Source organism: Pogona vitticeps, chromosome 2 (assembly GCF_051106095.1).
Source record: "Pogona vitticeps strain Pit_001003342236 chromosome 2, PviZW2.1, whole genome shotgun sequence".
NCBI lineage: Eukaryota > Metazoa > Chordata > Lepidosauria > Squamata > Agamidae > Pogona > Pogona vitticeps.
The window spans coordinates 292417100-292431335 of NC_135784.1; the positions used below are offsets into that span (position 1 = coordinate 292417100).

Here is a 14236-nt window from a genome sequence, read left to right on the forward strand (position 1 = left end):
GTGAGATGCAGGAAGCTGGACTAGATGGGCCCTTGACCTGATCCAGCAGGGCTCTTCTTATGTTATGTTCTTATGTTCCTTCCCAAAATAGGATCAACTTTTTCTGTAGGCCCGAAGGAAAATTCAAAACAGACCTTAACAAACTGACAAAAGTGTCAATTGTTTTCTTTGAGGCTATGTAGTGGGATCCTTAATGCTATAAAAATAGGGTGACAAAAGTCTTTCCCTTGATTTGCCAAGAGTGGTTTTGAACAGCTGTCTTGATTTGGATATGAATGATCGCGGGGGGGGGGGGCAGAAACTAGGAAGCCACCCTTAATCACTGTTTCTTGTTAGATTGGTACAAAGAACTCGGGTTCATATATTTAATGTTAGTTTACAAATTTTTATTTGTTTGGATTGACTTTCTTGGATTGAAGAATGAAGGACAGAGTGTTTGCGAATATTGTAAATGTTACTGTTGTACTGAAAGTAATGAATACTCATGACTACTTAATCACTTTGGGTCTTTTGTATTTCTTATAACCTATTCTGAGATAACTTAATTCCAACTTCAACAAATCACAGATTTATTTTAATGTACCAAATATTTTTGGATGTTGACCATGTCATTTCCCTTAACCTTGCAGAATATCTGGGAAGAATGTTACATACACAGGCAAAGGTAAACTTTACCAGTGTCATTTCCCAATTCTCAGCAATCAGAGGATTTATAACTTCACAGTCCATGCTTCGAATGATCTTGGTCAGTCAGAAGCCTCTTTGTCAATTGATATAAAACACAGAGGTAAGAACGTATCCATTTAATTCAATTTTATTTACAGTGATAGGCTCTTTCAGAAGTTACTATTCAGTAATTTAAAAAAAATTAAAATAGAAATGGCCTAGAGCAGCTTGTAACAGGCAAGAAAAACTTAGAATTGACATTGAGATTGTCCATTGTACAGTGCTGTGTATTTTCAGTGATATTATATGGCATGGAATTGTGAACCAGCACAGGCTGCTATATACCCCCTGGTTCCCCCAAAAAGCAGGTTTGTCCCAGGATACATAGAATTTATTGAACTGTTTGGGGGACTAACAACGAAGTACTAAAACAAATAAAGACCAAAAAATAAAATGGAGAAAGCTAGAATGCATTGGTCACATAATAAGAAATGAAAGTATGGATTGTTATCAGAGATGGGCACAGACCTTAGTTCGGAGGTTCGTGCTGGTTCATATGTTCACCAGAGGTGAATACTTATTCCCTTCTCCTGCCTCTCTGGCTAGACCCCCCACTCACCAGACGACACGTGCTCTTTTCATCCTCCTGTTTGACTGTTCAATCAGTCCTGGCAGGAGCACAGGCTTCCCTGCCCTGCCTCCTTGGCTAATCACCCACTTAAGACGAGGGAGGCAGGGGAAGGTGCCGCCCACATGAACTGGCACGAACGTCCGAACTGAGGTTCGTGCCCATCTCTAATTGTTACAGGAAATTATTTGCCATAAAATAAATGTGAAAAGAATTTCATGAATGAGAAGTGCTTATGGGCCGAGGAACCTTGAACACTGCTTGGATTGCAACGCAGTGTCTTTGTCAGGATAGCTATGATGACTTCTAGCCTCTAATAGGAAGAGGAGGATCAATCAGTGGCTGTTCCTGTAAGACCTGATGTTTTGCCAGGAGATATACTATTCATTTATTTATGCCCTGTTCAATGGTTCTTTTGATACTTTTGAAATTATGATTAGTGCAGCTTGTGCTAACTTACTGATCAATCAGATAGGGACATCATACTTACAATGCTGCCTGCCTGCCTTTTGGAATCAATACAGCAACAGTCTATGACATTCTCCTTCCTTCAGTTGCAAGTTCAGTTTAGCCTATGTTTGCATCAGGTTGCAAACATGGCAGGACTCCTGCACAAAAAGTCCTATAATTCATATGCAGTTCAGTGTGCGTATTTACATAACATATTCATGTTTGAATACCCTTTTTCTGTTATACACATTGTATACAGGCAACTATCCCTGCCCACTTTGATATACCATATTTTTTTAATGTAAAAGGTGATACTTTTTCCTAAAATCATTATAGTAAAAAATTGAGGGTCATCTTTTACACAGAAGTAAGCCGAGGAGAACACTGCATGGTTGCAAATCTGCCTATGTCTCTGCAAACCATCTGCCTCCAGTCACCAGTGAAACTGCCGATAGCCTGTCTCTGCAAATGGGCTTCCTCCAATTACGAGCCTTATGTAAATGGCATGAGCTGATGCGGAGGAGAGCATGTAGGCCGTGCGACAGTAAAGATCACTGAACCCATAAAGATGTCAGAAAATTAAAAAGAAAATAATCAAATGTCTTACTCTGCAAAAGTGACAACATCGATTCTGCCTCAGTTTCTCCCCCACTACTGAGCCCTCCACATCCCATTGTTTGTGTGAGTTACCTGAGTCCCCGTCTTTCCCTTTCAGCCACGCCCCTTTTTCTGTCGGCTCTTTTTTCTGGCCACGGCGGCTTGTTTCCCTCTGAGGAATCAGGAGGGTCAAGAAGCAGCCGCCACTGTTTTGTTCGTGTGTGAGTGGCTAAGGGAAGGGAGCCTGTGAGAGCTGGGAGGGGGGAAAGCAGTGACAGGGATTTCTAGCAACTTCTAGCCTTGCTCTGATTTGGGGAGCAGTTTCTTCGCCCTGTGCCCCCCTTCCTGTATTCCTCCATGGCGGACACGAGATGCAGCCGCTCCAGAAGTGCTTGAGGCATCGTGTCTCCAGTTCCAAGGAGAGTTCTAACCTCTCTGGAGACTAAGCACTCGTAACCATCCTTTTCCCCGGGGAGGAGAAAGAGACAGAAAGAAGGGGGGAGGGGTTGCTGGTGTTTCTTCCTCCTCTGGGATCAATCCCTCCATCTGACCAGAAAGGGGGGGTACCTACTACAAAGAAGGAAAGGAAGAAGAGGTGGGGGTGGTGGAGTGTGAGTTCTGAAACCCACCCTCTTGACCCCAGGTTGCCTCTGACTTATGGTAACCCTATGACAATCAACAATCTCCAAAATGACCTGTCCTCAATTGCCCTGGTCAGCTCTTGCAAACCCAAGCCTGTGGTTTCTTTAGGGAGTCTGTCCAGCTCATATTTCACCTTCCTATTTTCCTGCTGCCTTCTACCTTTCCCAGCATTAATGTCTTTTCCAGAGAATCCTGTCTTTTCAAGATGTGCCCAAGTAAGACAACATCAGTTTCATCAGTTTCCCCTCAGAGATAGTGATAATATCTCAGTATTCAGGTTTTATTGCAGTGTTGGCACTTTGAAATAAATAAGTTGGTTTTGTGTTGTAGTTTGGGCACTTGGGCTCAAAAAGGTTCTCCTTCACTGAGTTATGCAAAAGAGGCTGAATGAAGTGATTTGCTCAGCTAAATGCGATACATAATATCATAGTACTGGTATGTAAATGTTGCCTAATTACTAAAAATGTGTTCCTTTCTAATGTTTAAAATATTGATTTCTGAATTTTGGCTTAAAAAATTCGGGGGTTGTTTTATACATGGGGGCGTCTTATATATGGAAAAATACGGTATGTTGGGATGTATGGTTTCCCTTAACATTTATGTGTTCTTGTGTTTGAGATTCCTTTTCTTAAGTTATGGAATGCGTAGCCTGCATCATTAAATTGTAGAGTGCCGAAAGAGTGCTTTAAGCACTATGGAGTGGAATATAAGTAACACATTTTGCTTTTGCTTTGCTTTAATAGTATACACATATTGTTGGCTGGTGTGACTTATGATAACAAGAACTGAATGAACAAAAGTAATAATCGTGATTAATTCTTCAGTTGGATTTTCACCTCTCTCCAGTTCATCCACAGACACCTGAGAAATTAACTGTGAGTGACAATAGCCCAACCAACATCAGCCTGTCTTGGTATCTGCCTGGCAATTTCACAGAAATCAAACTTAAATGTCAGATTCATGTTGTCCGTAGTCCGTCTGCAGAAGAACTGGTAGGTGACTCTTGGTTTACATTGCACTTTAGTTGCTCTGTGTGAAAGTGTGCACATGTGTGTGTGTGCACACACACACACACACACTGATATAACTGTTATTTCTGTACAGAAGAGCTTAGAAATGTTCCTTTTTTTAACCACAGCCTTTTCTTACCCACTTTGTTTTCCAGAAGTTGCTAAGTGACCTTTCCCCTTTCTTGTAGGTCACACTTGCCTTTCCTTGCCTTTCTCCTTTCCGCTCCTCTCCCTTCCTCCTCTTTCCCACCCTGTCCAATCCCAGAAAAGAAATTGGTGGCCCACTCTGGTGTCCATGAAAGCCTCTCCTCCTCGCCTCTCCCTTTTCCTTGAATTTAGAGGAGACCACAGTGCCACAGAGGTTACTTCAGCTAGCAGAGTCCTCATATTGTGACCAACATTGCCCATAGGACTGTGTGATTCAACATGCAGCCTACGGCTGTATAAGAATGCACCGCAGAGGAAGGATAGTTCTCACACAGGCTCTATCACATATGAAAAGGGCTTGTGAGTTTTCTGAGAACAGAGCCTGGTTTTGGTTAGGCTTTGGAATTGTTTTCATTTTTGCACATGCTAAAGAAGGTTAGGGCTATCAATAGCTTCTGGTCCGGATAATTCTGTATCCTTTCCTGTATCAGAGGCTGTATGTCTCTGTGCATCAGTTGCTGAGGAAGAGAGAAGGGGAAATGGAGGATGCAGTTGTCCTCATGTCCTGCTTCTTATAATCCAAAGTTTGGCTGCTGTGTGACCAGAATGTTAGATTAGGGAAGCCTTGGATCTGATTCAGCAGGTTTGTTTTTACATTCATAAGTTGTTATGGCCATGTTTGCAGGTGGCACTGAAGCTTAGAAGGGTAATGTTTTTGGACTGTGTCTCCTAGCATGGCCTTGCTGACTGCAGGATTCTGGGACTTATGGTCCAAAAACACTAACTTCTCAGAGTTTTGCATGGCTTTATAGAATGACAGTGATGATTTTCGTGGTCCAGCATCTTCGTCTTTAGGAGATGTGTGTTGTTTTTTCGTCCTTTTTAAAACCACAGAATTTGCATCTTGATGGCACAGAAATCAGCCCTGAGACAAACAAGTTGCATCTCAATACAACTTTCCCTCTGGATGGTGCAGAAAACTCTTATTACACAGTCTTGGTGAACAATCTGCATCCTTATACATCATATACATTCCAAGTTCGCTGTTCAGCTGCTGAACCCTTCTTCTGGAAATGGAGCAGCTGGAACCAGGGAAAGCAGCACAGAACTCAGGAAGCCCGTAAGTGCATGGAATGGCAGAAGGAGGTTGAAAGTGTTACCTTTCTGGTAGACAATCCTAGAATCCACAAGCCAGAGTGGCCCCTGAGCAGCAGATACCACCTAAGGAATGCTGGCTGGGAGCTTCTGGGAGCTGAAGTCTAGAAACAATACAACACAGTACAATGCAGTACAATGCAATACAGTGGTGCCTCGCTTAACGAGTGCACCGTATAACGCATAGCGATTAGGTTTTTGCTATCGCAAATGTGATTGCATACCGATGGCCCCTATGGGCAAAAATCGCTTTGCGAAGATCAGTAAGCGTTGCTGCGGATCAGCTGTTTGGCGGCTCCAAAATGGCCGCCGGAAGCCCCGAAATGGCCGCGCGCAGCGTTTTCGCGCCCTCCCCTCGCTTACCGAGGGTGCGAAAATGGCTGCTGGCTATGGAACAACTTTGCTGAACGGTGAGTTTTGGAACCTATTGGAACGCATTAAACTAAGTTTAATGCATTCCAGTGGCTTTCCCCGTTTCGTACAGCGATGTTTCGCCATAGCGACGGTTAATCCGGAATGGATTAACCTCGCTATGCGAGGCACCACTGTATAATACAGTACGATACAATACTAATGAACATTCTCTTTTAGCTCCTGCAGGTCAGCTGGATATCTGGCGAGAGAGGATTAATCATGGAAACACTATAATCATCTTTTGGAAGGTACTCATTCAGTTACTCGTTTTTAAATTTCTTAGTCAATGTACTGGTCCCTAGAGGCAGTACAAGTTGTGTTCCAGTTAAACTTTCTCCAAGGCAATTCACACAACCATTTTTTAAAACAGGATAGCCAGTGGAGGGAGAATTTTATCTTCTCAGCCACCAGTTTTTGTAAACATGCTCTCCAAATGGTAATGGAAAAAGTTGCCTTGAACGGACTCTTGTGTCAATATGCTTTGTGTGTGTGCGCAGGAACAGCTGTGTTGTTTGTCCCTTTTCTGTGTGTTCATGTATTGGTTTGCAGTGACAATCCCAGGATTGTAAAGAATGTGTTGCCTTTAGGTTTACTCAGGGCATTCTTTGCAGTTGGATTTTGGTGGAACTACAGCTCTGTTCAAGTGTTGTGCCTGAACTGGGAATTTTAATGTGTATCAGGGCTGGTGTTTTTTTGACTCATGAATCCTAATAACACAAGAGATGAGCTGCACTCTAATTCTTTGAAGAGCTAAAACACCATTTACTTAGTACCAAGCTTATAAACACAAGATTTCCTTCATCCAAATAAGGATCAGTTGGACTGGACACATGAAGAGGGTGCTGAAATTCTTTTTGTAGGTGTTGCACTATCAAAGATGGCATCACATCCCAGCCTTTCTGTACACAATAGGATGCTGACAAATTGGAACAAGTTCAGAGGAGGGCAAAAAGAATGATCAGGGGGCTGGAAACTACAGTGGTGCCTCGCATAACAAGCGCACGGTTTAACGATGAATCCGCATAGCGATGCGGATTTTGCGATCGCTAATGCGATCGCATACTGATGTTTCATTTACCAATCTTCGCATTGCGATGGGGGAACAGCTGTTCGGCGGTTCCAAAATGGCCGCCGGAACACCCAAAATGGTGAGCGGAACACCCAAAATGGCCGCCGGAGCACCCAAAATGGCCTCCGGAACACCCAAAATGGCTGCCGAAACACCCAAAATGGCTGCTGGAACACCCAAAATGGCTGCGTGCAGCATTTTCACGCCCTGCGTGAAAACATCGCAGAACGGTGAGTTTTGGGCCCATTTGGCTTTTCCGTTCCGTTTAGCGATGTTTCCCCATAGCGAAGGGGAAACCTCGCTATGCGGGGCACCACTGTATAAGGAAGTAAGCCCTATAAGGAAAAGCTGAAAGAACTGGGCATGTTTAGCCTTGTAAAAAGAAGACTGAGGGAGATATGATAGCACTTTTCAAATACTTGAAAGGTAGTCACATAGAGGAGAGGTAGGACCTGTTCTCAGTCATCCTAGAGTTCAGGACACTCAACAGTGGTCTCAAGTTACAGGAAACCAGATTTTGGTTGAATATCAGGGTTCCTGATAAATGTCCTAATTGTTAGAGAACTATGAGAATTGAATCAATTATGTGGAGAGATGGTGAGTGCTCCAACACTAGAGGCATTGAAGAAAAACTTAGATAACCACCTGGCAGATATCCTTTGATTTGTATTCCTGCATTGAGCAAGGGGTTAGACTTGACGACCTTATAGGCCTCCTTCCAATTTCATGATTCTACGACTTTGTATGAGACTATACTCTATCATATGTGATATCAGATGATATAGAATGATATACTATATATGTAGGACGTGGTGGCGCTGCGGGTTAAACCTCAGAAGCCTCTGTGCTGCAAGGTTGGAAGACCAGCAGTCGTAAGATTGAATCCACGCAATGGAGTGAGCTCCCCTCGCTTGTCCCAGCTCCTACTGATCTAGCAGTTCGAAAGCATGGAAATGCAAGTAGATAAATAGGTACCACCACAGTGGGAAGGTAACGTTCCATGTCTAGTCGCACAGAAACTGTCTACGGACAAACGCTGGCTCTATGGCTTGGAAACGGGGATGAGCACCGTGCCCTAGAGTCGGACACAACTGGACTTAAAAATGTCAAGGGGAATCTTTACCTATATATGGAGTTATGGTGTACTGTTTATTTAAAGTACATCAATGTGTTCATGCTTAAAGAGCTGTTTATTAGGTGTCTTTCTTTACTTTTGTGTTAATAGCATCAACCCTAGCTTTCTGTTCTTCATTGTGGCCTCTGTGAATGCACACATATGGGTATTGTCTGCGCCTGCGCTGACAATCTCGGAAGATTCTAGAGCTAAAAGTAAAAATTTTATGGTGTGACCCCCTTTTTTTTTTTTTTTGGAAATTCCCTGCTTTTGAAAATGTTAAGTATGTATACTCATTAATGATGGGCAAAGAAAGTCTGGCTTCACTCAAGAACTTAAGGCATGTTTTTTTAAAAAGCTACCAGATGAATAAACAAAGCAGCACAACATCTGATGCTCATCAGCTGCTCCCAAACATCTCACAATCACAAAGGAGAGGGACTTGCCATTTAAAGTTTTGTCTTGGAGACGGGTCTTGCATATGAATATGTCTTCACAAATCTGCCTTTCATCCCTGAGTTTTGGTTTTCTTCTTAAAGTTATTCCCTAGGAAGCACATTCCAGCACTTGAAATGTTTCATGAAAAATGATTCCTACTCAAGGAGGGGTAAAAACTCCCACAATTTTCGTGACTCTAAATTTTCTGCTTTGGTCAATGGTGTAGGTAGAGACCTCCATAGAATCATAGAATAATTGAGTTGGAAGGGGCCTATAGGGCCTTTGAGTCGAACCCCTTGCTCAATGCAAGAGTCCAGATCAAAGCAGATTTCACAGTTTGTTGTCCTGTAGTATATCATTAGGTATCATATGTTCACAGAATGGCAAGATTAAGAGGCCAAACAGCACCATCAAAGAATACTAGTTGTAATAAAAAGAAAGATTGCTCTCTGAAAACTCAGCAGCCTTCACTGTTAGGTTTAAAGGGGAAATATTATGAAAACTTTTCATCAGTCATAAATAATACTGTACTGTGGCTAAATCTGTTATATAATGTATAAAAGTCAGCTGCTAGTGTTTTTCCTCACTCTCCCAATACTGTTGCAGTTTACTGTGACCAAAATGTGAGACTCTGTCGTAGAAGGACAGTGTTGGCCTTTTCTAAAGCTGGAACTGATGAGAACTGTGCTCCAAAACATCTGGAGTGCACTAGCTGAGGAAGGCTATAGTTTGGGCTTAAAAGATGCCGTCTTGATTCCCAGATTGAGCTCACACAAGTGGCAAATGTGGGTTTCCCTTGCAATGCTATCTCTAAGTGCATTCCTGTTATTACTGTGATAAAAGTTAATACACTTCACTTCTATGCAAATGTGCAAAGCCTTCTTGATTGGGACCTTAAACTTTGCAAGAAATAGAGGACACAACCTCTATTGTTTTGTGTTCAGGTGTCTTCTTGGGTAGCCGTGCTAATGACAGCTCCATACCCACTTGGAGCATTCCCCCTACCTTGAACAAACAGCTGATCTGGTTGCTTTCTTGAGCCTTAGAATGCTCTGCTAACAAGCTCTAATACTATAGTTTAGGTGTTCATTAGAATTCTGTAGCAGAGAATTCTAATTGCCTTCCCAGGCTACAAATCTTTGGATTCCATAGTGTAAAGCCATGGCAATAAAGTGGTATCAAACTCCTATTAATAATGTTGTGTACATAAACTTTATATGTCTTTCTACATACAGCAGTGCTCACAGAGGTGTTCATCACAGGTATCCTTTCTACTGTATGGGTTGTTATCGAATTTCAGTTTCTTAGCAGTCTATGAATGGCTGGACCTAGTTATTGTAAGAATCTGTGAAATATCTCTTCCCTGGACTAATGATCTTGCTGCACAATTGCTTTATCTATCTATGTATCTATGTATCTATATGTATGTATGTATGTATGTATGTATGTATGTATGTATGTATGTATGTATGTATGTATGTATCTATCTATCTATCTATCTATCTATCTATCTATCTATCTATCTATCTATCTATCTATCTATCTATCTATCTATCTATCTATCTATCTATCTATATCTGTCTGTCTGTCTGTCTGTCTGTCTGTCTGTCTATCTATCTATCTATCTATTTATTTATTTATTTATTTATCTATTTATCTATTTATCTATTTATCTATTTATCTATTTATCTATTTATTTATTTGCAGTCACTACCCATTATGGAAAGAAATGGAAAGATAGAAGCTTATGAAGTGTCCTGGTCCCTATCAAAGATGGATACGGAAAAGCAGGTGGTTCCTGAACCGAACATGCACACATCAATAGAACTTGGGGGCAGAGATTGCATGCTTAGCGTGGTGGCAACAAATAAGGCTGGGAGCTCTCCTCCTTCCCTGATAAATAGTGCAGAAATTGCAGTTGGTGAGTATAAGATGAAACAGAGATGTCTGGAAAGCTGTGACTGGAGATGGGCACAAACCGGTTCGTCCCAGTTCATAAAAGCGGCCGCACAGGTGCTGCTGCTCCCCTCCCCCATCTCTTCAGCTGATCAGCCGCTCACCAGGCCCAGCTTGCTTGATTTTTCCATCTCCTTAGCTTATCTGCCAGTCTTGAGCAAGAGCACAGACTTTTCTTCCCTGTCCTTTTATCTGAGTGGGAGATCAACCGGGAGGGCAGGGCAGAGAAGCCTGAACTGCTGCCGGGGGCTGGAAGATCAGTGGAGGAGGTGCAGAAAGCTAGCATGCCCGGCCTGGTCAATGGTTGAGCTGGAGATGGTGGGGGAGGGGAGCAGCAGCACCTGTGCTGCCACCTTTACAAACTGGTTCATGCCCATCTCCAGCTGTGACATATGTGAGCATAGAAGAAATAAATGGCCCAAATTCTCTTACCTGGTGTAATAGAAATTGATCTGTATGAGGATGGTTGAATTTTGTTCAGTCAAAAAAGCAAATGAGTGGATGGGTTAAATGTTTCCACCTCCACATTGTTTGTTCTGGCCTGGATTGGGGCCATGTATGTTTACTTCCGAGTAGAAGAAAAAGGATCTTAAATGGCACAGTATGGGTATGTCTGGTCATGGATTTTTGGCTCACTTACCAGGACTCTTGTTGGTCTAACAGCTTAGGTAATGACTGCAGCTTGATTATTTCATTTTTGTGGCACTTGAGCTAGAGGTTCCCTCCTTGGGCAAGTATAAATTTGGTATTCCGTGTCTCATTGTGAAAGGACACACACACACACACACACACACATACACACACAGAGAGAGAGAGAGAGAGAGAGAGAGAGAGAGAGAGAGATACAAACACTCTCAGAATGTTGGCTGGCAGGAAAAGAGGTTTTTACATTTTCTAAATTCTCAGCTATGGGAATGAAGTAAATGAAAACTTATATTCTAGAAGCACTGTAGAAGCATCCTGTGGCAGGATGTAAGTTACATCCTCTTGCTGTTCTTATGTCTTCTATCTGTCCTCCCTCCTCAGTAGATAGAGGTGGTCCTCTTTAGTAACTGCTGACATTTCTCTTGGTTCTCTCCCTCCTTTCCTAACGACTTCCAAGTGTGGATTGCTTTTGTAACCAATCGCTTCTGGAACAGAGAAGAAAAAATTATTAATAGCACTGACCTTTATGCTGTTTGTAACACAATATTACCTAGAAAGCCGGCAGCTCAAGCAAAGTTGGTGATCAACCAATCTGCAGTATTGGAATTTTCTCTTGACATCTGTTTGATATATAAAGTGGCCTTTTAAGGACCAGACCGTTGAGTGAGCCCAATTTTGATGAGTCCATCCAACAGCAGCTTTACTGGATCTGTCTGAGTCCTTTCCTAGCCATTCTGTTGGAGGTCCTTTTCAGTTGGAGGTCTGGGGACTTACTGTTTATGGTTTCTACCACTGAGCGGTTGTGCTGTCACTGCACTTTGGGAAACACAGATTAATACTTTTCCTTAAACATTCCATAAAAGACCAGTAGGAAAATTGAATTTTCCATGAAGAGTGTTTTGTATTCTGCTATATTCTGTTTCATACTCTTTTTTTTAAACAAACAAACAAATGAAACATTTTACCAGGAAAGCTAACTTTTGCTACTTGCTCATATTATGGAAAAGGGAGCTAAAGTTGGGTGTCATCAGCATATTGGTGGCATCAGACACCAAAACTATGGATAACCTCTCCCAGAGGTTTCATAGATGTGTTAAATAGCATAGGTGATGGGAAGCCCAGGCATTTTTGCCATGTTTTGAGAGTGTTTCATCACTCCTCTTACACCCCAAAGTTTTTAAAAAACCAAACCCTGATCATTAGAAGGTGCATGGAGCATTTTCTGTCTTAGTTAACCCATTCATTATCAGATGGAACCCATGTAATGATCTTTACAGTAAATAACCACTACAATGATTTAAAAAAAAACCTAGAAAATAAAAATACAAAAATTAGATTATTATTTTTTAGCATACCCTCTTTAGGTACACCCTGTGGAGGGAAATCCTTGGGCTGCTGTCAAATTTCAAAAATGGTTCTCCATTCCACTGAGATTATCCACCCCTGCTTGTTTTTTTAAAGGACTTTCACCAGTTTCAAATGTGCTTTTTTGGTGACCCAATCCCAGGTGACCTCCGTTAAGGGAGAAGGTTAGTGGTTTGCCCATGGATAGGTGGGACTGGCAGTGATGACATGTGGGAATAGGTCACATTTTGGACCGTTTGTGGAACAGTCCGGTGCAATTGATTTCCTAACAATCACATGCTGTGTGGGGAATTGTGCTCTAGCCTGATCCATGCCCAAGCTGGGTCTTTTTGATCCTACTATGGGGCTGCTACTTTTTGGGGAAGGGCTGGTATGATTCTCCTGCAAATGGAAGAGTCACTTTAGGGGAGATCCCTCCAATTAAAGCAACTGCATTCAGCGCAATCAGATGTGTGCCTGTCCAGTCATCTGATTGCACCCTGACTTCGAAGGACACTACAGTTAATATGATAGGGCTTATATTGATCTAATCATGCATAAATTGCAGTGCCAAGATTGTTCGAGTGTTTATGTTCTAGCTAACTTTCATCCATCCAAACATGATAGTTGAGTTTCACAGAGTAACATTTTGCTACAGAATCAACACAGAACCTGATCTTTCCTCCCTATTTCTCTGTCTTAGTCTCTCTATGTCTTCTGAGAAGGAGGTAGTAGGTATGTTGCTCCCATCACATCTTACAGACATTAGTGAAGTCCTTTCATTGTGGAAAAGAGAAGCGGAAGTGCTGGCATGTGCTTGTAGTTCCCAGGCCACCTTGGACAGCTCACAGGCTGCTTGAAAACCAGATGTGGACTTCAAAGGGAGATGGTGCCCCTCCTCTCCTGTGTTGCACAAACCCAGGACTTTTCAGCTGCTCTGAGTTGGCAAACTTTTTTGCACAGCTGCCTTGGCTGTGGTGACCTAAGGCCTTTCTTGCCTCCCAGAGGGAGGAAGGGATACAGAAAAACATTCTGCCTCTGCTCCAGCTGTGACCCGTGTAAGACCCAAACCCATGGCCACACTCTTCTTGTTTATGTGCATGAGTTTTTGTTTGGAATGTATGATTTCTCTCTGGAGAGATTCGCCTTGTTTTGTTTCAAGATGACTTTCTCTCTCTTTTTTTCTCCATGCATCTGGCGCAGATTTTGGAGGGCTACTTAGATTAATTGGGTAAAGAAAAAAAGAGAGAAAATGGGAATCTTGTGCTCAGATTTTTTTTTCTGGTGTAAACTTCTGCAGCCTGTGCGTTGTGATCAAGAGTCCAGTTTACAGACTTCCATGGCTGTCTGGTTGAAAACTTAATTGTAATTGTTTCCGATGTTGATAGAATTACACTGAACAATGCATTCTATTCCATAACACACATTGTTTGTAATCCTCTTGCTTAGTGTGGTAAGTTGCAACTACAACAGAGCCATTGAAGCAGTGGGGATCTGGTGAGTCAACTCTTCCATAAGTTCCACGGAATCAATGGAGTAAGCAACAGGATTTCAGCCATTGTGTTATAACACAGAATATGAAATTATCCTGTTGGATATATAATTTAAATGTACAGAGCAATTCAGTGAATGTTTGCTCTGAATGTTTAGTTGACTGCAATTTATGGTTTTCTGTCAGTCACGGCTACAGTTCACCTCATCTCACCCCAGTTTATTTCTTGGAATATAAGAGGGAGGGAGGGAGGTAGGAAGGAAGGAAGGAAGGAAGGAAGGAAGGAAGGAAGGATAACAAAGGGACATTTTCGAGGGAGGCGGGGCTTTGTTGCGGTGCTGCCAGCAACTCCAGAGAGGAGCTCTCTCTGGAAAAGCTGGAACCCTCCGGTCCAGGATCCTCTTTTTGAAATGGGGATCAAAGGAGAGTCTAGAAGAAGTCTCTCTGAAGCAGATGGTGAGCAGCAGAA

General features: G+C 42.3%; 1 protein-coding gene across 3 annotated transcripts in view; it reads left to right on the plus strand.

Moving 5' to 3' along the window:
• The window catches only part of LIFR (LIF receptor subunit alpha), a 108542-nt gene that overhangs the window by 59204 nt on the left and 35102 nt on the right, over nucleotides 1–14236 (plus strand). For all 3 annotated transcript variants that reach the window (XM_020795687.3, XM_020795688.3, XM_072992823.2), the window contains exons 9-13: nucleotides 630–787; nucleotides 3830–3975; nucleotides 5035–5260; nucleotides 5887–5957; nucleotides 10038–10251. In XM_020795687.3, the coding sequence (XP_020651346.3) occupies nucleotides 630–787; nucleotides 3830–3975; nucleotides 5035–5260; nucleotides 5887–5957; nucleotides 10038–10251 (815 nt within the window). The remainder of the gene's footprint in view (nucleotides 1–629; nucleotides 788–3829; nucleotides 3976–5034; nucleotides 5261–5886; nucleotides 5958–10037; nucleotides 10252–14236) is intronic.